Source organism: Culex quinquefasciatus, chromosome 1, assembly GCF_015732765.1.
Source record: "Culex quinquefasciatus strain JHB chromosome 1, VPISU_Cqui_1.0_pri_paternal, whole genome shotgun sequence".
In the NCBI taxonomy this organism is placed as follows: domain Eukaryota; kingdom Metazoa; phylum Arthropoda; class Insecta; order Diptera; family Culicidae; genus Culex; species Culex quinquefasciatus.
In genome coordinates, this window is record NC_051861.1 from 104527569 (window position 1) to 104551832 (window position 24264).

Genomic DNA, 24264 nt, shown 5'->3' on the forward strand with positions numbered 1-24264 from the left:
TCAAAACGCTGTGGCTAGTGACTGCTTTCCAATAAATTTAAATAAGCCAATACCTCTTGGCTAGCAACTGTTCTCAATGGACAGCACCATTTTCACCTACTTTGCATAGTTTTCCACGGGACGGTCAGAAAATGCAACCGCCTCGCAATCATTAACAAATCCTCCCGCCAGATCAGAATTAACCATTAATTATTCATTTTTCCACCCTCCACCAACGGCCAAAAGATGTCCTCAAGGACAGTGGACACACGTGGACCCACTATAAAAGAGCCGTTAACTGCTCCCATTGATAACAGTGAACTTAAGCGTTTCTAAGCGATAACACAGCTTAAAAACTTTAGTATAAATATCCAATTTAGCTCGTAGTTTGATAGTCCAATGAAATAATTACAGTGCAGCAAATATTGTGATTCTAGGCCCCAGAATCACAGTCGGTGTTTTTAAGTGGTTGTTTTGTGTAACCTATATAGGAGTGTCTAAATTTATTCTAACTTAGCCAAGAAATTTGCTGAAGAAACAAACATGTCTGCCGGATCGGTTCTATTCCTAACCATCGTGTTCACTGGATACATTTACTGGAGTCTTGCGCAACCGTAAGTTGACTTTTGAAAATTGCAATGGAATTGCTTTCTCCTCTTCTATTTTAATTTTTCATACAAAAAAACTACGTACTATTGACATGAAAGAATTTAAAAAAGTATCACGAAATGCTTAACACATTTTGTGACCAAAGCATTGAGTTAAAATAATTTGACCATCAAAACATTATATTTCTCAACAATAATTCTTCTAAAAAGTTGTCAAAAAAATCTTATCGGCTTTTGTTAACATAATTGACTTCTTAATTCCTTCCATTTAAAACTTGCTCAATTATAAATCATTTGCACCGCTTTTAAGTGAGACTGATGGAACTTACAGAAAACCGTAAATTCGGAAGATAAGACACGTTTTGCTCAAAATGAATGTTAAAAGGGGATCAAGTCACCCATAGCACACCGTAAACCGGGGTGATATTGAATTCAATTCTCAAATATAATTCAAACGGAAAGACTTTTGGACTCGACCTCCACCGATTTGGACCAAACTTGGAGGGAACGTTCATCTCTGGAGTTTTTTTTTTGAAAAGGTCCAATAAACCAAATTTCCAGTTTTTGCTTTTTGGGTGTTTTTAAAACCGCCTTGAGTCAGGGGTATTAAAAAACACCCAAAAAGCAAAAACTGAAAATTTGGTTTATTGGACCTTTTTTAAAAAAAAAACTCCAGATCTATCGATAGTTTACAGAAATCCCATGTTTGGTGCTAATTGGACCATCCCTCTTTCTTTGGCACAGCCCTCTTTTTTGACGATTTTCATAAAAACGTTTATTCTTTTACTCGTAACTATCCAACTTTTAGACCAAAAGACTTTCTTCTGGTTGCATTTTATAGGAAATCGTCCAAGAAATTCATTAAAAATAAAATATCAACTCTCAAATGCCTTTCAATATTATTTCTTTGCAGTTTACCGTTTAAATCGTGATTTTCATCCATTCCATATATTTATTTATATTTTATTTGATCACTACCATGTTCCCCGGACAATTTTACTTAAGAATCAATGCATATCTCAAACTAAACCAAACCGTTACCAAGAAACAGTCCTTCAAAAATAAAAAACTCTGAATTTCCTATCCAAAACTGGTTGCACCTAGAGAGCCTAGAGCTTATTAGAGAACTATAATAAGCTCCAGGCTCTCTAGTTGCACCATATTCGAGTGAATCGAGTGAATCAAATTGCAAACCCCTGAAAGTAGGCCTTGAGCGCAAGCGTAGTCTTCGTGCTTATTTTTTGTACAGGAAATTCAGATTTTTTATTTTTTATATTTTTGAAGGGCTTTGGTTTAGATTAAGATATTTATTGATTGTTATGTAAAATTGTCCGGAGAACACGATGGTGATCAAATAAAATATAAATAAATATAAGGAATGCGAGAAAATCACGTTTTAAACATATCAAATATAATCTTAAAACCGGGGTTTAAGGTCCACTGTGTTTCTTGTAAATTTCAGCCTAAAAGTGTGCGAATCGAATGTATTACGTCTAAATGACCATAAGCTAGGTTACTTTTAAAAGCGTTTTCAACTGCGAGCGATGAATAGCTCAATAAGCAGTGAGCAAGCAAGTTTCTATCAAAAGTTTTGCAAAATTAGTTGTTTGAATTGTGAAAATCAGCGAATTGGATGGAGTTAGGAGCGAGTGCTTAAACTGCTTAACTTATTTGGACATGAAAATGGCGATACTTGTTAAACACGGAATAAAGTTTTCTCAAAAAAGACAAATTTAAAATTTTGAAAATACCGAAACTTTCAGGTTTTTCCACGCAGTCTGCAATATTGTAAAACAGCGAATCTCAACCTTCTTCTAGGCTGGTACCCCCTGCCATGTAAATCAAGTAGGCCCGGTACCCCCGTTGAGAATCGCTGTTGTAAAAGAAAATAGACCACACTTTTATAGAATCATATTTTTCTTGTTATTTTGCTACCATTTTCACCTGCTGGGTGTAAAATAAATATTGCATTATTTTATACAATTTTATGTGATTTTACACCCTGAAATATGTAGCCCATCAGTATGGGAAACCTACTTGCCCGAAATGTGCGTTTATCCTTACAGTCTGATGGCCGAGCGGGCTAAGTCGCCAGTCCATACTATTGGTGCTGGGTTTGAATCCCGTCGGTTGCAACTTTTTACTTGTGTTTGCAAAAATTGTACATGCAGTGTGTAATATTGAGCGTTTATTTTGACGAAGGTGATGTGCATGCTTTTGCATGCGATTTAACCATCGTATTTTGTTGCTGTGTGAGCTAATGATTTGAGTGAGCTAACAGACAATTTTAGTTTGAGCTAGGCGCAAAGCGAGCTGTCTGGCAAAATAAGTGTACAGATCAGTTCTGGAGTTTTTTTTTTGAAAAGGTCCAATAAACCAAATTTACAGTTTTTGCTTAAATTAAAAAACACCCAAAAAGCAAAAATTGAAAATTTGGTTTATTGGTCCTTTTCAAAAAAAACTCCAGAGTTAATAGCTTGACTGCATGGAAAAAATCATACAACTACAAGAAAATGTATATTTTTTTCTAAATTTAAAAGCTCAAATTGTACTTTTTTGTTGTACTTTTTGTTAAGAAGTATATTTGGTCAAAGTGTTTGGACAGTATGTAAAATGAATTCATAGTCCACAATCTTAAAATCTCTTTCAAAATTGCCTCTGAGCAATTCTCTACGAAATCGGTCTTTTTACTTAAATTTTATTTTTTGTATTTTTTAATCCGACTGAAACTTTTACGGTTCCTTCGGTATGCCCAAAGAAGCCATTTTGCATCATTAGTTTTTCCATATAATTTTCCATACAAATGTGGCAGCTGTCCATACAAAAATGATGTATGAAAATTCAAAAATCTGTATCTTTTGAAGGAATTTTTTGATCGATTTGGTGTCTTCAGCAAAGCTGTAGGTATGGATATGGACTACACTGACAAAAAATGATGCACGGTAAAAAAAATTTTGGTGATTTTTTATTTAACTTTTTGTCACTAAAACTTGATTTGCAAAAAACACTATTTTTATTTTTTTATATTTTGATATGTTTTAAAGTCAAATCCATTTTTAGGTGACTTTTTTGAAAATAGTCGCAGTTTTTCATTTATTTAAATTGGTGCACATGTTTGCCCACGTTTGAAAAAAAATATTTTTGAAAAGCTGAGAAAATTCTCTATATTTTGCATTTTTGAACTTTGTTGATACGACCCTTGGTTGCTGAGATATTGCCATGCAAAGGTTTTAAACAGGAAAATTGATGTTTTCTAAGTCCCACCCAAACAACACACCATTTTCCAATGTCGATATCTCAGCAACTAATGGTCCGATTTACAATGTTAAAATATGAAAGCGTAAAATTGAATGTTTGGCCCTTTTGAAATGTTAGTCTTGGTTTAAAAATTTTGAAAATATTTTTTTTCGAAAAGATCGGAAAATTTCACGATTGTTTCATAATTTAACATTGAAAATCGGACCATTAGTTGCTGAGATATCGACATTAGAAAATGGTATGTTGTTTGGGTGGGACTTAGAAAACATCAATTTTCCTGTTTTTAAACCTTTGCATGGCAATATCTCAGCAACTAAGGGTCGTATCAACAAAATTAAAAAATGCAAAATATAGAGAATTTTCTCAGCTTTTCAAAAATATTTTTTTTCAAAAGTGAGCAAACATGTGCACTAATTTAAATAAATGAAAAACTGCGACTATTTTCAAAAAAGTCACCTAAAAATGGATTTAACTTGAAAACGGTGCACTTTATCAAAATTTCACTGAAGTACTTTTCGATTTCAAATATGATTTTACATCGAAAAATGAAGTTGATAAGTTTTTGCGACCAATATTTCGATTTTTAGAAAAAATCTGTATTGATTCCAAAATTCATAACTCGGTTAAATATTTTTTGCACAACCTGGAAATTTATGAAAAGTGTGCATTCAATGTCCCCTAAAACATATAAAAAAAAAATAAAAATAGTATTTTTTGCAAATCAAGTTTTAGTGACAAAAAGTTAAATAAAAAATCACCAATTTTTTTCCCCTGCATCATTTTTTTCAGTGTAGTCCATATCCATACATACAACTTTGCCGAAGACACCAAATCGATCAAAAAATTCCTTCAAAAGATACAGATTTTTGAATTTTCATGCATCATTTTTGTATGGCCAGCTGCCAAATTTGTATGGAAAATTATATGGACAAACTGATAATGCAAAATGGTTTCTTTGGGCATACCGAAGGCACCAACAAAGTTTCAGTCGGATTAAAAAAATACAACAAAAATCGAATGCCCGAAATCTGAGAGAATTGCTCCTCTGAGACCAGTTTGAGAGAGTATGGTTTGACTTTGGCTTTGACACATTAAGTTGAATTAAAACAACTCATAACAAATAACTTCTATAAAGCAAGTCATACTGGTTTCAGCTCTTGGACAAAATGGTAAAGATTCTTGATTTTCTGTAACGTTTTTTCATTGGACAAAAACGTGATTTAAATTGTACAATAAATTAACATTATTCCTCGATCACTCTTCTATTTTTTTCATATTTAACCTGCTAAGACCCAGGCCTGCAAAATGTTTCCAACCCAGCGTACACATGAAGCAAACCAAAATGTCAGTTCACTGCTAGCATGTGACTGTAAACCTGCTGTGTCCGTTCAACCACTGCCGCCTGACTCGTGCCGGTCGGCTGCTGGAGAATGAGAGACGTGAAAAAATGAGCTACACTCACTTAATTCGTTTCGTATGACTGACTCGTAAAATCCTCTCTAAACACTATTTTGACTATTTTTAAACAATTGAATGGTTCTAGACTGTGCAAAACACTTAAAACAACCATAACTTATATTCAAAATTACATTTCCACGCATAAATACAAACTTTTTGTGTAAAAACTTGTTACTTTATGTGTGTGCGTGCAACGTCGAATGAGCGTTGGTCGACAACTGATTTGCATTGCAGCTGCTCAGTGAGCTAGGGCACTCACGACTGAGTTGGGTTTGTTTATGTCACGGTTTTGCGGTTCAGTGAATGGATCTGAAAAAATCGTGTATGCGTCGCCGATTTTCGCGTCAGGACCCCTGACATTTTCAGCTCTGCTAAGACCCATTGATACACCAGTGCTGCATTAATCTTTCACTTCAAATTCAAATTTCTAATTCTTCTTGCAAAAACCTAACAATTCAATTGTCATCTTATTTGATCATGGCAAACAAAAAGTAAAAAATCAAAATTTTGCGCTCAATTTTTTTACATGAAATAAATCCTATTATTCTTTGAAAAGTTTACCTGAATTATAACAGTTTATTTTCATTAAGCAAGGTCTATTTCCAGTTGCTTTGGAAAATAATATCATCAGAAATAAATCTTGATATTAAATTTGCTGATCATCTAATAAATCATATATGAACTGAACAATGAATTGAACAAAATCATGTTGAATTTCTTCATTTATTATGTTTTACAGTTTTTTCCGGAAAAATTAGAAGTTTCCCAAGAAACGGGAAATATTTTTTACGGGCCAATTTGGCAAATATGAAACATTGTGGTAGAGTAAACCGGGGCAAGAGTGCACACCAGCCATTTCTGGGCTTAATCGCAATGAAAATTTCTATGGGTATGCTATTTGCCCGTGTAAAAGAAATTGAAAAAAATAAAACGTGTTATTTTTGTGGGCAAAAATCATTTTTTTCACAATTTTGTTAGTAAATTTCATGTTTGTAATACAAACATAACTAGTATGCATCTTGATAAGTGAGGTAATTATTAGTAAAATCGTGTAAAGATATTCACTGAATTGTTCCTCCAAATCGTACTACGACTTTTTCAAAATGACAATTTTATATGGAAGAAAAATTAAAGTTGCTCAAATCGATTGATTTAAAACAAATATATGTTAAAACGATGAACAAATGACATCCACGCAAAAAACATAAATTTTTTCAAATATGTAATAACCTTAAATATGGCTGTTTTTTTTTATTTGAAATTATCGAAACTTTTACCTACGTGTCAAAAAATAATCTTCAAATAAATCTTTTTGATTTATCATGGAATTTGTTGTATTTTGGCTGAAAATCAACCCCCTAAACAAAAATAGGTGGAATAGTTCATTGACAAATTATAATATCCAATGCACGCTTAAAGTTTTGTCAGCACTAGGCAGACACAAAAGAGCGCTGAAAAAAAAAACTCAGCCGATAATAGAAATTGGGTTGGCTGCAGTGCATTCTCTTCAGACCGGAATACACCTGAGAAATATTTTTGTAAAATGCTTGTATAAGGAATTCGAATAACTTTTAGTAAAAGTCAAGTTTAACAGAAATGTTCACAAAAAGCTGCTCTACGGATGGGTGTACTTAGTTTTAGTAAATGTCAAGGAGCACTCCAGATTATCCAGCATCATTCAGACATAAACTAATCGGTGCTGGGAATGGGTATATTTCCCTTACTTATTTGTTCTGAAATTTCATCCACTTCCAGCACCAATGTCCTGGAGATCCGCTGCAAGCTGTACGCCCGTCCCGGCGTCCAAGACACCGGCGAGTGCCCTCACGGTGCCGAACTAAACCCGTGCGGCAAGCTGTCCTGCTTGAGCGTAAGTACCCGAATCAACTGCCACTACTTGTTTCGCTTTCCAACTTGCATCGTTTGCGTTCTCAGCCAATCTTAGTTCTGCGTTGCGATAACAGATGGCGCACTTGTTTTTTTTCCTTCATTGCAGGGCGTCGGCGACAAGTGCGGGGAGAACTTTGCCGGCATCATCATGTACGGCAAGTGCGCCAGCGGGCTGATGTGCTGCGGCGGCCAGTGCGTGGGCTGCAAGAACGGCATCTGCGACCACCGGCTGTGCCCGCCGAAGCTGATGGCCGGCACCCATCACCAGTTCGGGGGCGTCGGCCAGCAGCAGCCGCCCGCGATCTTTCCCTCGCTGTACAAGATGTTCGACTACTACAGCAGCGAGACAGAGTAAGGCGGGGGAGGAGGTGGAGGAAGGAGGGAAGCAGGAAACCGGTAGACTGATTCGCATGTAGGTGGCCTTTTTATCGGGGCTAGACTTTTGACAGTTAGCCGATAAAACGGCCAATTTGGCATTGTGTATGGTTAGCTTCGCAATGGTAGCCGAATTTTTATTAGAGTTGTCAATCGACAGAGCAACAGGACTAGGAAACGTACAAAAAAGCCAGGAGCGAGTAGAGCTAGTGACAGCAACTTATAGCGCAAACAAATGTTTAACCAACGAGCCCCCTATCTATACCTATCTAATCGAAAATACGGAGAAATTGGATGTGATATTACCCTGTACGAATAAAGCAAATTGAATTAAATTCAAAACGAGATTTTTTATTTAATGGTTTTTTTTTTTCAACTTTTAGTTACAATCATGTTGTGTTTAGATGTCAAATTTATCGTTTGTTTTTTTAGTGCCCACCCTCTTTCCCACAAGTCCTTTTTATTTAGAAAAAAATCTCGCAAAAGTTTGGTTGATTTAAGTTCAGTTTGAGATTTAGTGTTTGGTTTGGTTTTTAAGTTGTAAAATGTTTAAATTATGTTTAAATTTGTTGGTTGTTGTTTTGTTGCGATTTTTATACAATTTTAAACTGGTTTTGTTTGAGTTTTTAAATAAATGTTTTATCGTATCAGTCTTGTAATATTTTATCAGTCTTATTTTTGCTTTATGATATTTAAAATATCAAGTTGCGTATTTGAATAGTACGTTTTCAAGATTTTAGCTTTTTCGTGAGTGTAACTTTTAAGTTAGGTAGAATAAATTCCATGTTCTTACTAATTAAATTTAGTTTTTCAGAGGAATTATCAACAATTTAATTTTAGAAAGATTCTATTAATCAGATTTTGCAAAATTCGAGAACCAGACTCTAACGATCCAACCTAGCTAATCCAACAAAAAAAAGCTGCCAAGACGCGGAAATCCCCCGTTGCCCACCGGTCTCTTCCCGCTGGCCGCTCACGGCACGCGGTCCGCGTCCGGAGCTCTTCTCGCTTGCCGACCGGCGAGATCCGCGCACCCGTTGGGCAATGCTCTCTTCCCGCTGGCCACCTTGGACGCGGTCCACGTCCAAAGCTCTTCCCGCTTGCCGAGCATGCCGATGATCCTCCGGAACCCAGGAACACCCCAGCTGGAAAACGGGCGGGGCACCTCTTCCCGCGGCTTACGGCCTCCTCTTCGCGCTTGCCGGTGCCCACGGCCCGGAAGTAACCGTACTTCCTCAAGGTCAAGGTCAAGGTCTCGTCCGGAAGGAAGACCGAGGGTGGTTGTGTGAGGTTAGGTTTTGTGCGGTTTGTTTTTGTTTTTTAGTGGCGGAGTTGGAACTGGAGAGAAAAAGGTCAATTTCTCGAGGCACCCCTTCCGGTATCTTCGGATGTGGCATCCAAGGCCTCGAGGTTAAAGGCACTGCGCTGGCTACAGAACCAGGCGCGGCCAGTATTGGAAAACGGTCGTCGATAACAGTGGTACAGCTTCTCGAGAGATAGGAAGAAATATTAGTTTTAGATGTGCGTTTTTTCGGTATTTATGATACTGCTTCCGCTGGTAGTTTTAGTAGTCTCGAACAGGAATTTGTGTGCGCAGGTATTTTTTCTTTTTTTTCTCGTCGCCTAATCCTAGAAAAAATTCCCATTGGAGAATGGTTTGAGGATGAGGTTTGGAACGCCGTCCAAAGATTTGCCAGACCGCAAAAGGGTGCCTCTCCGGACCCGGGTCACCCCCGGAGGATCCGACCCGGGTGAAATCGAGTCTTTTTCCGCGGATAGGATTGGTGAGGGATTCAAAGTGTCTATCTCTCTCGGTGTCCTAGCCAGAAAAAGTGTTTGTTTCGTCAGTCCACGGCACAGTCTCTCACAATTAGGCGAAACGATCCCAACTCCTTGCGTGAGTGATCTCTCCTCGAAACTCCTTCCCGCTGCGAATTCTCAGCAACCTCGAACCCAGGAAACGGCGGAACTGACCGATCCGATGAAGTCTGTTTATGGGCAGTGGGTCCAGGCGTGGAGTCCAAAGCTTAAACAGCCTTCTGATGACCTCCAGAAGAAATCGTCGCAAACAGTACAAACGGAAAAACGGAACAGGCCTCGTCGGCGTCGTCGTCGTGCACAGAAAACTGCCCCGAACCCGGAAGCAGATGGCGACACACGCGTCCAGCGATAAACGTGGTGCTTCTTACAGCGTAGCATTCCTCAGCAAAGTCTGTTTATGGGCAGTGTCCCCCCGCTTTGGACAAGAGGGTCGCGCGGGGGAACGAAAGCTTAAACAGCCTTTCTTCGGCAGACAACTGGAGCCCAAAAAGGGAGGGTGGGCCCACTTCCGCAGTTGATTCCAAAAACGAACGCAATCGGTTTTCTCGATGGTCCTTCATGTTGTTGACGGGTCGAGTCTGTTTATGGGCAGTGCCCCCTCCCAGAGATTGGGCACTGGAGGAGGGGGAGCGAAAGCTTAAACAGCCTCTCTCCGTCGATGGCGTCGGGCTCGTCCGCAATGGCGGACGCGATGATCCAACGTGGGTAACTTGTGTAACATTGTGTAACTTCAGGCAGCTCCTCACCACGAAGTGGCGAAACGCTCGAAACTTGGTTTACTTTGGAGCTTTCCAAACAGCTTCTTTCCGCAAATTGTGTAATCACTTTTTACGCTTTTTAACTTTTAAGCGGCATTTAGCCTTATTTTGGTTTGATGTAAACTTTTTCAATCACTTTTGAACAGCTTCCTTCTTCATTGATAATTTCAGATTTTCGTCATTCATCACTTGTAACTTGTGGTAATTTTGGCCATATGCCTTCCTAAGGCTTTGCATTGACTTGTGTTGATTTAATTTTCCATTTTCGTGTGATTTTCATGTATAGAAGATCTTGCTTCTTTTTAATTTGATTCAGCCTCATAGTTATATTTCTTTGCTCTTTTGCCTTCATTGGTGCGAAGAGCGAGCTTGAATTTCATTTTAAAAACATCTCTTCGATAATTATTTGGTTATATTTTATGTTGACTTGTGTTGATTTTAAATATTTCTCCGTACACAGCGGATCAACAGCATTTCAGTAATGAGATCATTTCACTTGTACTTTAACTTATCAGGAACTTTGTGAGCCTATCCAAATTCGCTTTTTACGTTAGCGATAGGATTTTAGAACACTATCTTTTGCTTCGTTATGTAAACTACTTTATTCTAGCTTTTGCATAGCTTTCCATTTTTTCATCTTCATGGTTTACTTTGATATTCTGCATAACTTTTCGCTCTCCATTTGACTTCGTAGACTTGAAGATCAAACGGGCCACTAAAATTTCACTGCATGTCCGGGTTGATGTACCAAGCCGGATCACTTGTATTTTAACTTATCAGGATCTTTGTAAGCCTATCCAAATTCGCCTTCAGACTTGGCGATAGGATGTATAACTTCATTATCATTCGTTTCGTGATTCTTATTAACTTTCGTATATCTTTATAAATCTTCCATCTGCTTGGTATTTTTCTGCATTCATAACTTCTAGCTAACCATTTGGCTTAATAGACTTGAAGAACAAATAGACGCTGCATTCAAGCACTTTAATTTCACTGCATATCCGGGATGTTGTATCAAGCCGGACCACTTGAGTGATGAAATCACTTGTATTTTAACTTATCAGGATCTTTGTAAGCCCATCCGAATTCGCTTCCAGATTTTGCGAATGGATTTCAACTTCAAACATTGTTCATTTTCACTTTTATGTAACTGTCCAAATATTTCATAATTACGACATTTTGCTGGCATTCGCCTACTCTATCCATTTGACTTCATAGACGCGAAGAACAAACGAGTGGTTGATGATTTTGTATCATTTTACATTTAACTTCACTTGAACTTTAACTTATCAGGAACTTCGTAAGCCGATCCAACGCCGCCTCCAAACTCGACGGCAGGATGCTTTATTTTTAACAAATCTGACAACATTTTCACGCGGTACAGCACGAGGAAATGCTTTCCGAAACTGCTGCTGCTTTCAAGATGACAGCTCCCACTTTCAAACTCTTCACAAACAAAAATAACTTCAAGTCCATCGCCGTTGTGTTGCGGCACTTGCATTTCTTTTCGTTGCAAATAAATCAGCAAAACTTTGTGGTGGGCTTCCCTGGTGACGCAGTCACCAACTTTCTTGTAACTTTTGAAACGTCAACATTGCGTTGACTCGTGTCCGTTGCACTTTGGGTTGCTTTGATTTGACACTTTGTGTGGGGTCCAAATTTGACTTTTTGACCGCTGCCGCGGGCGCACTTGCCTGGCAGGGTGTTTAAATTCACTTTGTTGATGGGTTGTTGATTTCAGAACTTTTGGTGTTCACTGATGTTGCGCGGCTCAACTGGCCCTTCGCGTGATGATTTCTGTCTAAGTTTTGGCTTCTTTCTGCTGAGATAACTTTTGCGTTGATTGCGGGTGCATCCTTTTGGCGTGGATAGCGCCCATCAACTGGCGTATCTTGTTGTGTTGTTGTTTGTCTAAAGACTTGTCAGTTGTTGTTGTGGTAACTTGGATTGATTGGTAAAACTTTTGTTGATTGCTACGATGCGCCCGTTGTGGTCGTTGAACGTGACCGTCGGGACGTTTTAAAATGCTCCAGAAGTCAACATTGACGACGTTGACGTTCTGCCGAAATCAAACTGCCTCCTTCGATGAATCTCTCAAACTTTAAGCTCTCTACGCTGACTGACTGGTCGAATCTGCTTCCCACTGCCGAACAACGAACTCCTCACTCTAGCCATTCATTCACTTCACTAATTCTGCAACCTCAAACGCTCCACCAACACGGGGGGGTCGGTCCTCGAGTAGTGTCCCAAGCCAAAGGTTCCCGGGGAAGCAGCAGCAGCAGCGTCGCCATCATCTCGTACTTGTTCTCAAGCCGAATCCGCGATGACGGACGTCACGCCAGCAAACGCCTCCTTCCCCAGCAAGATCTCGCCAACGCCAACGAAGCCGGAAGAGGCCGGCCGAATCGGACGAAGCTCGCTCGCTCGCTCTCAAAGCAGCAGCAGCAGCGGACACTCTGGATCGGAAGCGCTAGGAACCAGAACGCCGTCAAAAACCCAGGGGGGAGGAACACACTCAACCAAATGGGACACGCGCCACAACCACCCGGAGGTAAACAAAGCGGGGTGCGCAAGGTAAACAGTGAGAGTGATCTGAAAGTAAAAGAAAGGGCACGTGTCCCCCATTTCTCGAGGGGGGAGGGGACACGTGGTTATGTGCAAACGAGGGGGGGGGGGCGAGGGAGGCAAAAGTGGCTTTACCGGAGTCCGGAGTTCTCGAAGGGCGATTCTAGGCGACGCATTAGGCTTCTTCTAGCGGTTCTTGCGGGTGACCTGGTCCCCGACCGGTTGGAAGGTCGCACGTGCAGAAACAACACAGATGTGTAGTGGTGGCGGTGTGGATGTGATGGTGGACAGATGACCCTGGGTTGGTAGCGTAGCGTTGGTAGTAGAAGAGAGCTTTGCAGGCAGTTCTGCGCCAGACCAGAAGAACAAGAAGCGATGGTGTGGTTTGGTTGTTGTGCAGCGGATGTCTCTTGTGTATGTGTGTGCGGAGGGTGAGGGTTTCGGGGACACGTTCTCTCGACGGCACGCGGAACGGCTCGACGCGGCCGGAGGTCAACACGGGTGGGGGGTGCGTACTACTTGGCAGCGCTCAATACGTACTCATGCTCGCGCAGCTGCTTCAAACTTGTTGCGTTATTCAGTAATTCGGTAAGGTTAACAAACCACACTCCGTGGAAAGAAACGGTGCACAGTGGCATTACAATACTTTGAGGTTATACTTTGGTTACAAATTCAAGCTCGATAGAAAATACATTATTGCGATCAGTAATGAAATGCATACCATTTGTTAAGACGTACAATAACTAGGTGTGTAACAACATGATTTCATATCACTGTACAATTCAAAGTTGGAACATTTCCAAGATATTTCTTGTGGAATATACATAAATAGCGTATAAAACAATATCGGTCAACAATGGGCACATCACATAATTTTCCATACAAAATCAAACACTTTCTTCTAGTAGATCAAAGCATGACACAAAAGGAAATCACAACTTTAAGTAAAGAACAAAACGTCAACATTCTAGATGTCGTCACTAGCACACACTGGTATAAATAAACAACTGAAATCCATTCAATTCATCACTTGACAGATTAGATTAGGTTAGATTTTGTGTCTCAACAGCCGGTAACGTGCCCTTTCCGCTGGTGTCCACTGGAGCACCGAGCAGGCCGTTCCGCGGAGCAAATCCCAATTACCAGCAGGGTGCCCTAATCGCCAGCACCGAGCGAGATTTGCTCGTTTGTTTACCGTAGGGTTCTCCGCGGAGAACCGAACGTCATTTTTTCGCTTGTTTTTCTTATTTTGTTAAGGCGAAGCTCTTCTTGGGTCACAATGGGTTTTCATTGCCTTTCTTTTCATCCACTTGGCTCCAAAGCACATTTATCTTCGTGTTAGTTATGCAATAACTACCGTATAAGTAACGCTTAAAAGGCTAATTTTACACAGAAATTGCTTTAATCACTAGTACACATTTCCTCATTTTTCTTGCAAAGAGGGGAAAGGGGTGCTTAAAAACAAAGCTCAAAAACTATCAAATAGATACAGGTTAACAAAGAGATAGTACACTGGTATAAATGGAGTAAAAGGTAAAATGTATAAAAAATATGTTACATAGAAGCCCGAATGCACTGCTTAGTGGAAGCGTTTTTAATTTTTTGTTGAGTGTATTTTTGGTTTTCCTTTAATGCAAAAATTCACAGCCATGAAATTCTTAGTAAATAAACCAGTAACTTAGCCGCAGCACAAAACTAGATTATATATAAATGTATGTGTGTATGTATTAGAAACTATTCTGTGAATAGAAAGACAAGTAGATTAATGGTAACAAAACCCCGACGCAAAAGCAGCTGACGGGGGATCGAACAAAAACTACCGTAAAAAGTAAACAAATACATATGAAACGCACTACTGAGTATTAGACTTAGAGGTATAAAAAAGGTAAACAATAGTAAATAAACAAAAACAAAGATTCTGTAAAGATTATTAGCATAGCTACCACCACGGCATGCTCGTGTAAAACTTCTCTTCCGGCGGAATCTGCGTCAACGCCATTTTTTTCTTTTTTCCAGCACACAAATATGCACACGAACGCGCACAAACACACGCACGCACACCAATATACGGGGAAGATGGGATGCCACCACATTCGGAGGAAGGGGGGTTGGAGATAGATGACGTCCGGGAACCGCAGAAAGTGCCTAAAGCGCGCGTAGCACGCAAGAAAAAGTGTCGCACATAACCTCAAATTTGAAAGCTGCTTTGCATTTTTTTTTTAAATCATTTTCTCTCTATGTGTTTTTCTTCTGAAAAAAATAAAAGCTCTGGTTGTCGAGGAAAAATAGCAACACTGATTTACCAATTTTTTTGGGTGCGGTTGGAGCTGTCAGAAACTTTCCGGTCGACTTGGCAACACTGTGCGCGTCGCGTCCCCTTAAGCGTTTCGGGCGGACGACAAGTAACTTTCTTAAACTGTGAAAATAAAAGATCTCGTTGTCTATGGGCAAAATGTGTTCGCGCTTACTGTAGTTTTGAACGGGATAACTTGAAGATTTTTTGCTAGTGCTTGATCTCGATTGGTTTTGACGAATTGCGTTCCCGCCTTCTGTAAATAGTAAAATTCTGGTTGTTTCGAAAAACGTATTTTGGCTTACTGGTTCGAATATCTCGTTGACGTAAGGTTGAGGGCCCTCCTGCCGATAGCTTCAGGTCGATGAGGTGCTCTCCGCCGTGTCGTAAATTAGTTTAACTTGTTTCAGATATAATAATTATTATAGTATAATTTTCATCTCTGATGTTTTAGTATTTTTTCGGCATCTTAACAATTCTTGCTAGGATATTTTTTCAAAGTGCTGTAAATTTTACAAATTTTGTTGTTTTGTTACCACAAAATGTGTTACAAGGCTCATTCTTTAAATATTGAAATATTTGTTTTATAAACGCTCAAGCTTTATTGTTGAGCTCACAATGTTTTTTTTTTTTTTTTTTTGTAAATTACATATCAATCATGTTATTTATATTTAAATTATTTAACATTGCATAAAATATGCAATACTTTTTTTAAACATTTTTTTTCAGTTGTAACTTTTCCGCTGGTAGTTTGATAACAATATCAAGTATTATTTTTTCAGCAATTCATTTAAAATTTGCGTTGACTTGCTTGGTTCTAGATATTTTGGTTTTCTGAAAAGAAGCAAAATTCTGGTTGTTTCGAAAATGGTGATTATCTTACTGATATGATCCGAGTGGATCTTGCTGGGATGTTTTTTTTTAATTTTCTGTAGTTATTTTGACTTTGATGACCTCCATGTTTGATCTCAAATTGCTATAACTTTTTATCGGTGCTACTTTTGTTTTGAACAATAGTTTAAAATAACATCGCACAAATTCAGACGCTCAACCTTCATCATTGAGCTTACATTTTATATGTTTTCGTTAATTACATAATAATTAAATATTGTTATGTTAGAACACAGTTTCAAATAATCATTGCTAATATAATAACATCTGCAAAATATTAAATAATTTGTTACATTTGATGCAGCTCGTTGAGCTGTTAATGCGTCTAAAATATTGCTTCATCCATTATAATTTGCTTTTCAATTTACTAATAATTTCATTTGAGATTATCATAGTAGAATTTTGCTTATGTGTCACATAAATGCTCTCGAAGTGCACTTGTAGTGGTTCTAATCGTCGAAGACTTGGGCTGTTCCAAACTTAGCTTTTTTTGTTTCTGCAAAAAGTAAAATTCCGTTGTTTCCAAACGTATGTTTAGCTTACAGTTGCGATCTTTTGGATCGTGCGGATTAATTTAACTTCGTGTGCTCCAAATGTGTTGATAAAACTTTACATAGGTTTCCGATAACTTGTAGACTGTGAAAATAAATTTTGTTTTGTTTTCTTTGTACGATTTTTGACATAACAATTTCTTCAATTTTCGTGAAATTTCGTGCTCCAATGAAATGGGTTAATTTTCCTCTAAAAACAGTAAAATCCTGGTTTGTTTTTGATATCGTAATATCATACTCTCAGATTTCAATTTGATAGCTCTAGCTATTCAGATGCCCCTTTGCGGTTCGCTCAAGAAGGGTTGAAGTTCTCTAAGATTCCTCTGAAAAACAGTAAAATTCTTGTTTGTTTCTGACATCTTAATATCTTACTTTCAGATTTTAATTCGATAGCTCTAGCTATTCAGATGCCCCTTTGCGGTTCGCTCAAGAGGGGTTGAAGTTCTCTAAGTTTCCTCTGAAAAACAGTAAAATCCATGTTTGTTTCTGATATCGCATTATCTTACTCTCAGATTTTAATTCGATAGCTCTAGCTATTCGGATGTCCCTTGCGTTCGCTCAATAAGGGTTGAAGTTCTCTAAGTTTCCTCTGAAAAACAGTAAAATCCTTGTTTGTTTCTGATACCGTATTCGCTTACTGATCTGATTCGGTTCGACAGTTCTAGCTGTTCCGATGCCCCTTTTGGTCGCGTCGGACTTGAAGTTCTCCGATCTGCTTCGCGTTTCTTCTAAACATTTGTCCCGCAAATTGATTGCTCTCAACTGTAATAGAAAATCCTTCTCGTTTTGTGTATGTTTGCAAAGTACGATTTACCGCTTGCTTTGTGTTGTTTTGCCCAGCTGTCAGGTCTTGTTCCACTTCGTTGTCGTTGGTGACGGTGATTCATAGAGAAGGGGTAGGTGTCAAAAGAAAACAAAAACAAAGAAAAACAAAGAAACTCGGCTGGTTATGTGGAGCCGGACCGGATAGTGGAAAAAGATCGCCTGCTTTGTGTTGCGTGCCAAGGGTCCGCCTGCGGGGGGGAACTCATCTTGGGGTTCTAGTTCTCTCTCGCTCTCGCTCTCAGTGTGAGTGCTTGCGTGTGTGTCCTTCACCACCAGTCATGTTCCGAGCCACGCGCTTCCGGCGTTCGGGGGTTAGACAGTAGAAAGATGGGAAATGGAAGAGACACAAAATAATAAACAGAGAAACTCGGCTTCCACGGAGCCGGACCGTATTGGAGAGAAATTGTGGCTGGAAAATACGAGAAACTCGGGTTTGTTGGAGGTATCTAGTCGTAAGGTTACCGCGAGCTCGTCTGTTCAAGATGTGGTTCTCTGGGCCATCCGGGGGCAGTTCCGTGTCGGTGGTTCCGGATTGTGTGAAGAAACAGAACAGAAAACAAAAACAGAGAAACTCGGCAAAGGTTGCCGGACCGGTGTGAGAGGAAACTGTGGGTGGGTCTTGCTGGAAAGATGCGATAGGGCTGTGTTGTTTGAAGAGGGTTATGTCTGGGTTTACCAAGGTGAGCTGTCAGTGCGTCCAGGCAGTAGCTAGCTTCGGGCGTAATCCATAGCGTCCCGGCCAAAACAATAGAACAGAGAATAAACAAAGAAACTCGGCCTCCTCGCGGAGCCGGACCGGATACGGGTACTCTGTAAAGATGCCAACTTCGTGGTTTTGGGGAAAGTTTGGTTGTGTTTGTTTACCGCAGATTTCTGGAAGGGGTCATATCTAGGCCGATCCGGGTGGGGCGTTTCCGCCAAGTTCCGTGGCCTCCAAGCGGTTCAGCTCTTCAGAGAGGATAGAGGAAATCAAGCAAAAGGCAGAGAAACTCGACTACGAGTCGGACCCGTCGACGACGACATCGGGCCGTTCGGGTGTGCTGCAAATAGTCGAAAAGTTGCGTGTGTTTCGTGGATGGGGTTAGCCCCTCAAGTCTAGCTCAAACTACGATACTCTGCATACTACAGCTTCTGAATTCAATACTTGCAAGTTCGGTTGGCGCTTCTGTTTCAAGTGTTTCTGTAAGAAAACAAACGTGCGTTGATCGTATAACTGAACACCACTTTACCTCGATGGGCTCTCAAGATCCCACTCGCTCGCTCTCTCTCGGTTGCAAGCGAAAGTAAATTTCTATTCCGTGTTTCGTCCGAAGCACGCCGTCCGATGCAGCACGAACAGCGACGCTAGTGACGGGTTCAGCTTCTTCAGCAACCCCCTTCTTCAATACGTGCATTCTCTCTACCTTTCCTTACTGCGCCGTCTTCAAGGCCTGCTTCGAGGCTCGAGAAACCTCGGGTTGAAAAATTACTAAAACAACAAAATCAGCGCTATTTACCGCTACGCTTGACGTTTCTCTCTTCCCTGCTTGTTTCTTGTGCGTTTTCGTTTTCGCTTTTTCTCCCCCTTCCAAGGTGACCTCATTCGCTTGCTCTTTTCTGCTCTAACCAAGTTCGAAATGCTGCATTGAAATCGAAAAAAAGCGGGCTTACGTAAGCTGTTCGACTTTCCGCGCGCGTGATCCAATCGTGTTGCACAGGTTGGAACGCGTTTCTCGTATGGAAAGAGATACAAAATCAGGTTAAGTTAGCGGTGGTCGGCTTGCGCCGAAACCACCTTGCACGTACTAAATACATGCTCTTGCGAGTACAATCTACGCACAAACCAATTCCTACAGATCAATCTGCTTTGGGTTGCTGTTGCCTACTACGGTATAGTTACCCGTGACTCCCTTTCTCTCTGTGTGTGTATTCGTGCTTTGTTTCTCTGTCTTACTTGTTGCCATGGTGCTGTCGCCGCATGCTGTGCCAGTTGTTTCTTCGCTGTGGATCCGTGGTTGGCGTGACGCTGAACCGCAACGCGCTCGCTTCCGCTTCCTAGGAAGATGGTCCCCGCCAGTCGTGAGAGGAGAGGGGGGTCCGCTCTTTCATTGGACGTGCAGGAAGTGCCGGAGCAGCAGCAGCAGCATTGTCACAACCCGGGCACCGGAAAACACCCGAAGCTCGAACGACGGCGACGGTAGCGGCGGCGGCGGCGGAAGTAACGGCAGCGTGTTTCAGAAGACCTTCCCCACCTTGGTTTTCTAGCTCACTCTTTCTCTTTCGCTCAGATTCTCTCTCGCTCTCGCTCTCTAGCTCTCTAGGTTCAACCCTTGCACCGAGTCTCCCAATCGACCTTTCTGCGTTGCGTGCACGTTGGTGACACGACGACGTTGTCCGGCCGGTCTGGGTCGCTGCAGCGCGCCCCTTCCGAGTCGATTTCCCCCGATTTCTCCTCCTCCATCATCTTCTTCAATCTCTGATCAGCAAGGATTGTGATACAAAACTTGGTGACGCTTTCTCTAGGTACGAACCCCTACCAAGAACTAACCGAGAGTTCTCACTGAAAGCTGTAAATAGATATACATCACCAATTAGTTCAGCCTTACGTGCTAGGTAAATGATAAAACAGGAAGTGTTTAAATTTTTACGCAACAAGTTAATATTTTATTTACACAAAATTTTCTCGCTTTTTGTTTCGGATTGCAAAAAAGTTTTACAGACAAAACGAATGAAACAAAACAACATACGGAAAATCTATGCTCTGACTTTGTGTGAAAAAAAAATATATTTGTTAAGCTACTCGCGATTCAATATGAATCAGAAAGTTTATATGCATCTAAATAGTACGCATTCTATATAGGATCTAATCGTTTGAAACAAAATACTTAGGAGTTAGGAGGAAAAAAAATAATAAAAAGTGACACACTACGAACCAAAATCGAAATTAGGTTTGTTTCCAGACGACATCCAAGCCGATTGAGTGCTAGCCCCGATGGTCGGATGGTCGGAAAGGTGCATCACTGTCTCATTTGGTACTGGAAATGAAAAACTTGATTAAATTACGCTGTCTTACAATAGGTATGGTGGTTTAGTTTTTTGATTTTCAATTTTCGTATCTTCCTCATATAGTTATACAAATAAAATATATATCTCTGCGATGCTTCCTAGGTTCCTGGAGATCCTCTACCGAAATTGTCTTACAATGATTTTGGAATCGCGCGATACATTCTTTCCATTCTCTCTCGCTCACTCTCTGCTCGGCCTACTTTGATTTCATGGCGTCCTTCAACCGACGCAAACAAGAAAAGGAAAAAAATATATAACTCTTTGTACAACTCAGTTTTATAAAAATATACATATCTAGGTTCGATTACTTCATCACAATTTGTCCTCACCCCTCACGTCCCTCAAAACCCACTCCTTTCAATCCATTTTTCCAGACGATTCGAACGGAATTTTCCTCCGCAGAAGCAAAAAAAAACAACTTTCAAACAAAGCCAGGTGGGGATCCCCCCCTCCTGTCAGGTAACACGTAAATATTGCACTACCTAGCAGCAGCGTCATCGGAAACAGGCCTGCCCGTTTCGGGCCAGGGAAAGTCCGAAGCTCACACTCACACCCTGACGACACGGCACGAACACCATGATGACGCGCATTGCGCATGAGAGTGTGTGAGTCAGCTTCGGTGGGGAGTAGGGTGAACGTGATGAAAATTTTCAAATTCAAAATGGCGACCTGGTTGGAAAAAACGCAAAACTAAACGAAAATGCGACTTTTGAAGTCGAATTTTCGGGCTGGATGCTGCGTAATTGCACTTTTGGATGGATTTAGGGAAAGCGAGTGGGTTTATAAATGGTGTGAGGGGCGTTCCCTAACTCAAGTACCGTGAATTTTGGAAAGCAAAGGTTAACCAAATCGGCTACAAGGCCAGCGATCTATCGGCTAATTGTGGTTTTGATACTGTTCAGTTCCGTTATGAAATTGTTAATTCCGTTAAAGTCTTCACTCCAGATGACGTTGGACGCGTTACGGGCCTTTTCGTCCTCTTCCTCCTCCAGGTCACAGTACATCCGCGGGGGTTCCGCGAGACGCGAGCGGATCCGGGCCCACTTGACGGCCCGATCTTCCTGTTTGCGGATTTTCTCACGCCGCAGGCACTCTTCGGCGTGAGAAAGCGCTCCGCTGAGCATCGCCAGGACCCGCAGGTCCTGTCCGCGGGTTTCACGCTTGACGACAAACTTTTTGTTCTTGATCTTACGGATCCAGTCGTCTAGATTGTCTGACTTATCGAACCGTGACGAAATTCGGTGCTTGGTTGCGACCATTTTGACTCTCTAACGCTACACACACGCCTATTTTCGCCTTTTTCGCATCAAACTGTCCTCGAACTCCTCTTTTCTCCTTAGCTCTTCCACAAAGTGTCCAATGTGTGTGTCTTTTTTTGGGAACCTCTGTTGGGCGAGTACACACCTGCTTTAGAACTCTCGCACTGCAGTGTTCGCACGACGATGACGACACGAACGAAAAAAAACAACTTAAAATCTGGACCACACTCAGGAACTACTACTCTCAGCACACACTGCCTTTTATAGAACTAATCTTTTTTTTTTGCGACTGCACTTTGATTTGCCAGAGACTCTAAAAACAGTACCACTCTCAACGACGGCGAAAACCTTTCTGATCGAACGTTGGCCAGCGCGGTGAGCAGCTAGCCTCGAGACCGTTCGGTGCCCGTACCTGTGTGAGTGGGGAGGGAGCCGAGGTCGCACACACGAACGCAGCCTTATGTACTGCGCGCGGTCGTGGTGTGCGTGAGCGCATGGCTTCGTCCCAACCTCCCCAGAGGTTGCTGCGATGAGGAGGCTCCGCGAAAGTAGTTCCCGATGGTTCTTTTGAGGTGGAAATTTTCACACGATTCCGTTGCAGAAACGGCAAAAACTCGTTTGATAATTGCTCGCAAGTGAAAACATCTGCCTTTTTTTTCTACGGCACGGCGCAATTGCTTAGGTTCGTGGAGTTTGATAAGCTTTGGTTGAAGGCCCCAACTTGATACGTAATTTGTGCAAGGGAGCTGTTGCGGGGTTGAGTTCCATGCCTTTTTGGATACAACTACTAAAATTTTGAGGTCGAAGCAGTCTGCAAACAAGTTTCAACGTGTCAGCGACAAGTATCTCAACGTTTCCTAAACGTTGATCTTAACTTATCGAAATGTCAGTAAACTTCCTTGAAATAATTTAGTTTAGTTCAGTACACTTTGTTGTTGCTGTCTCGACGACCAACACACTCGCAGTTCGTGCTCGTTTGATAAAGAGCACGAACACGCGCAACTCTTTATTTACAAATGAACCAAAAAAAAAGACAAGTTCGTGTCGTTCGAAGAGCAAAATGGAGCAAACTCGAAACGTATGAAAACGTTTGAAAAATTCCAATCTGTCCTCAACTTAATTAATTCGTACAAAATCCCTATGACATCGCTGGGGAACACCCCCGTTCTCATCCATAACGTGACTCGTCACGTTTTCTACCGTGGCGGTAGCATTGAACAAGTTTCCTAACCCGAGAAAGATGACTGTACTCTCTGGACACAAATGACGTAGTCGTCACCGTCACCTGAGTCTACACGACACGACGTGTGCGCGCGACCTCGAGGTTCGATCGCAGGAGTCGGCTACGTGCAGTAATCGACCGCTGAAATTCATCAACGCGGCTTTGAACCGCTCCAAGGTCTACTAAGATCGCTTGAATTTCGTTGGGTCCCCCCCCCCCCCCGAAACTATCGAAGCTTGCTGCGAAAAATTGCGTTCTTCGAACGCGTTCGAGCACAACAGGCAGGCCCGAAACGTCACCAACACACGCGCATGCTTATGTAAACACGGACACGGTGCGTCAGTCCGGCACGAACACATGCGCACCGAAAGAGAATGCCAGAGTACGCAGAAAAAAAAGAACAAGACCTTTTGTCCCTAGAAAAGGGGTTTCGTGACGAAAATTTCTACAAAATTTAGAGAAAAAATTATGCAAAATGTTGAAATTTAATCAAATTGTTGCTAGTTTCCCGCAAATTCAACAAAATTCGCCACAAATCGCCGCAATTGGGGCCACTTTCACAATTTGCCCGACCGCATTGACGCCATCGTCGTCAGCTGGAACGTCGCGACGAAGAAGAAGTTGGAAAGTGGTGGCGATGCGGTGGTCGCTGCACAAGTTTGAACATGTTCAAGAAAATGCAGCATTGCGCTGACACATTGCACACAGCGATAGTTTTTTTTTCTTCGTCTTCTTCGGCGAACGTTGAACAATCAGCTTTTGGAGAGGAACCCGACTTCGACCATCTGCATTAAGGGGTGAAAATTTATTTCGAGACATCTGCCTTCGAAATCCGTGAGAAATACAGCAACAACAATAACTAATCTACATGTAAGAAAAAAAAAGTTTCATAATGCGCAGTAGATCTTGCAGATGTTGCGACTTCTTTGTTGTTGTCTTGGATTGACTCCGAACTTGAGAAAATCTAGTTTCTTAAAATATTCTGAACATTTAGCTTAATTTTGATGAAAGGAAAACTTGTTTTTTTTTTATTTCAACTTAAAAATTAGGACGCAGACGTACTTTTTCGAAGTAAAAGTCATATATAAATATTTAAGCAATAATAAACAAGATTTACTCCATTCTTTTCAAAGTAGAAAATTACGAAGAACAAACATTTTCAATGCAGGGAAAATCCCGTTTTTTCACTTTCAACTTAAAAATTAGCACGTAGACACATTTTTACTCCCTTCAAACCCGCAGCAAATCCATATCGAGCGCTCTCGCGTGCTCAGCGAGTTGGCGAAAATGTGAGCGTGAGCGCAAACACTCCGCAATCTGTAGAAACAACAACAAACACTTGCCTTCGCACGTATTGGTGAGATGATAAGACGTCTTCGTCGTCGTCGGGGTCCAGTCTGCGCCAGGCAGGGCCTTGTTTGCACGAGACACAGCCGATTTCAATAACATTACGCCACGAAATCGAA

At 41.1% G+C, this 24264-nt stretch overlaps 2 protein-coding genes and 1 long non-coding RNA gene across 3 annotated transcripts; 1 reads left to right on the plus strand and 2 right to left on the minus strand.

Annotated features, from left to right (window-relative positions):
• Positions 1-299: 299 nt before the first annotated feature.
• On the plus strand, positions 300-9021 carry LOC6054815. Its single transcript, XM_001870964.2, has 3 exons — positions 300-593; positions 7059-7173; positions 7300-9021. The coding sequence occupies exons 1-3, from the start codon at positions 523-525 to the stop codon at positions 7546-7548; spliced, it is 435 nt and encodes a 144-aa protein (XP_001870999.1). The 5' UTR covers positions 300-522; the 3' UTR covers positions 7549-9021.
• Positions 7992-22517, minus strand: LOC119765486. The gene is made up of 4 exons (XR_005276768.1): positions 22503-22517; positions 21722-22387; positions 20185-20286; positions 7992-19818 (listed from the first exon to the last, which is right to left on the minus strand). It is a non-coding gene; the product is annotated as an uncharacterized LOC119765486 (long non-coding RNA).
• Positions 20622-21715, minus strand: LOC6054813. Its single transcript, XM_001870960.2, has one exon. It carries the CDS (start codon positions 21574-21576, stop codon positions 21187-21189), a length of 390 nt encoding a protein of 129 aa, XP_001870995.1. The 5' UTR covers positions 21577-21715; the 3' UTR covers positions 20622-21186.
• Positions 22518-24264: the final 1747 nt, after the last annotated feature.